General features: G+C 44.3%; 1 protein-coding gene across 1 annotated transcript in view; it reads right to left on the bottom strand.

Annotated features, from left to right (window-relative positions):
• CWF19L1 (CWF19-like 1, cell cycle control (S. pombe)) overlaps nt 1–2,803 on the bottom strand; it is a gene marked incomplete at its 3' end in the record, with an annotated part of 12,547 nt that overhangs the window by 3,436 nt on the left and 6,308 nt on the right. The window contains exons 6-8 of the mRNA XM_010185406.1: nt 2,179–2,263; nt 1,217–1,357; nt 493–604 (exon numbers count right to left, since the gene is read on the bottom strand). Of these exons, the coding sequence (XP_010183708.1) occupies nt 493–604; nt 1,217–1,357; nt 2,179–2,263 (338 nt within the window). The remainder of the gene's footprint in view (nt 1–492; nt 605–1,216; nt 1,358–2,178; nt 2,264–2,803) is intronic.

Raw genomic sequence — 2,803 nt, 5'->3', positions numbered from 1 at the left:
CCTCTTTCATCCAAACTGAGTGCCATTACAGCCCGGTGTGCCTCTGCACATATAGAGCCATGACACTGCGCTTGTTTTAGCGTAATTTAGCCCATAGAACAGTGATGTGCCAGGACTATGCAAAGGGCTTGGAAATCTAATAAATATAAACTGAACTACTTAACCTCACATAACTAAGGCAACCAGACTTAGCTACCAGAGGCATTTTTGAAGAACACCTTCTTTCTTACTGGTAGTGGGAAGAGCTTTCACAGAAACAAGAGGAGAGGCTGACACCTACATTTGCATTTTAAGCCCCAATTTCTTTATAACTGAGACCAACATTTCTAAAGGTCCATATACACTTACAATAACACTATCACCAAGAAGTCTTGATTCTTAAAGATGCCATTTTAGTTTCTTCAAGTCAGACAAACCCTAGTGAGATTTACAGCACAGAAACACAGAGGGAACAAGAGAAGAGGCTCAGGAGAAAAGCATCTGCATACTTACGGGGTTTTTTGGCTTGCTTAGGTTGGGAGTTTCCTCTCTCTTTCCCATCTGAGGGACGTTTCTTTCCCTGGTGCTTGTTCAAATCAAAGAAAAACTGACAAGCTGGCTCTTCCTGTTTAGAAAATGAAAACCAAAGCCCATTATGACTGAATCACAGAGAGTCACAGTACATACAAGAATTTGCTTTTTCCTGAAGAGGTGTGTAACCACCTTCTAAAAGCATCGACAGCAAAAGCATCGATATCCTGAAACTGAATGAGCTGAGCTTTCTCAGTAACGCAGCAGGTTTTGTCTGCCTAGATAGACAGCCTCAGTCAGGGAAAAAGCTCTGGGAGAGCCACCCCAGATTGCCATGTTCTCCTATTTAGCTTTATGCAGAACATTCAGAATTGCTTGATTTCATGGATTTTTCCACTCTGGATTATTCCACTGTGGATTCCATAAAACCCATTCCACAGCAGAGCAGAGGGGCAGAATCACCTCCCTCAACCTGCTGACCACGCTTCTTTCAATGCAGCCCAGGGTCCCATTGGCTTAAGAAAGGGAAAACCGTATGTGTGTGTGTGATTGCGTCTATGCAATTCAACCAATGCAAGTAGTTTACACAGAACCCTGAAGTGCTTTGGACAGAAATATTCCAAGGTTAGAGCCAAACATAGTTCTAAGCTTCCTGCACACAGAATGTGAACTCAAAATGTACACATGGGGGAGAAGGCAGCGGTACCTCTGCACCCAAAGATGCTCTGGTCTTCTGTGCCTCCTTCTGCAATTTTCGGTATGGATTTTCAGTAACATCCTGTGGCTGTTTCACCAGGTCTGCAGGGTCCATCAAGCTCATTGGAACAATGCTGAAGGCGTAGAGATACTGGAACAAAAGCAGAGGCTCAAATGCAAGCAGCTTTTTCCGCGACTGCAACTCTGAAGAGGTAACACACAACACAGCACTGCAAGAACTCAGCAAACCAGTGCTTAAGCTAAGGCTGGGCATGAAAAACACACTCCCTGGGGCAGTCTCCCACTCAGTGCAACCAAGAGTTTATGGAGTGTTTCCGAGTGGCTCACTCCTTTCACTTTAAGGAAATATCTCTTTGAAAAGCAGCAGTGTATCCTGCTTGAAAAAGGAATGACCTTGACCCTTGCCTGTTTCTGGGCCTCCCTTCTGTCCAAAACTCCTGGACCTTTTTTCTGGTTACCAGTCCTGGTTCCTATGCCTCCTTAAGCACTAGCAACCTGTCCTTCTATACCAATATTCTTCAGAAGAGAAGAGAAACCGGTTTAAGAAAAAAACCAAACATCAAACAGCCCCTTCCCATCCCAGAAATTAGTTATTTTCAGTGATTTGTAAGGGCTCCTCTGGAATTTCGCTTCCTTCTTAAAGCAGGTCAAGTGAGTAGAAAATATGTAAAACAGTTGGGGAAGAGGAAGGAATTTTCTAACCACTTTCCTCTGCAGCTGCCTTCATAGCTGCACATCATCTGACCAGGTAGAGAAGAACGACAGTGCCTCATCTTGCAGTCCTTATCTTTCTGACATAATGGGCAAATGAGCGAGTCTCCAGTGAGACAGATCCCTCCACTTCAGTCAAGCTTTTAAGTGACTGACGCTGTCCTCTAGCTAGCCAAAGCTGAGCTTACTGCCCTACTACTTGTACTTGAGAAAAGAAGAAAGATTCTAGAGTGGCAGTACCTTTTTCTTGCTTGTATTGCCGACATCAGCGAGTGCAATAAACCTGCTCACGTGCTGTGGGGCCTCCTGTAGCACTGTGTGATTTCTGTAACGAAGCAAAACGTGATTGCACTGGCACGTACCATACAGAAAAGGACAGTGGGAAAACCACGTGTCCTTCACGAAGCTACTCAGCATGTCAGGCACGTATGGTCTTTGGCCAAGAATGAGGAGGCTTGAGGACAGGTTCATGAGTTCTAACAGCAAACAGCTGCGCAGACCAAAATTACATCTCACTGCAGTTCAAATACAGAGATAAGAGGACAGTTCACTAGTCTGAAAACAGCTACACCTTTAAAGTGTTTCCTGTGGAAAGGATAATAATATTACCCAACATTAACACAACAGCCTTAGTTTTATGCCTAGCTTGTTCTGACATCTACATTACAGCACTAGTCACATTCGATGTGCAAAGTTACAGCTGAAGACACCAGCCTCTTCAGCACATGGGAGCCTCTCCATGACACATTTTCAGAGATACATCCCTGAATTAGGCTGAATGCTGTTTGAATGTGACTAAGGGCAACTAACGTGACATCAGATTAACAGCAATGTACTCAGACAAGCGTTGTCAGTAACAGCACAG

The sequence above is a fragment of the Mesitornis unicolor genome, unplaced genomic scaffold, assembly GCF_000695765.1.
Source record: "Mesitornis unicolor isolate BGI_N332 unplaced genomic scaffold, ASM69576v1 scaffold12940, whole genome shotgun sequence".
Lineage (NCBI taxonomy): Eukaryota > Metazoa > Chordata > Aves > Mesitornithiformes > Mesitornithidae > Mesitornis > Mesitornis unicolor.
The sequence above is the reverse complement of the archived record's forward strand: the minus strand, read 5'-3'. Positions and strand labels throughout refer to the sequence as shown.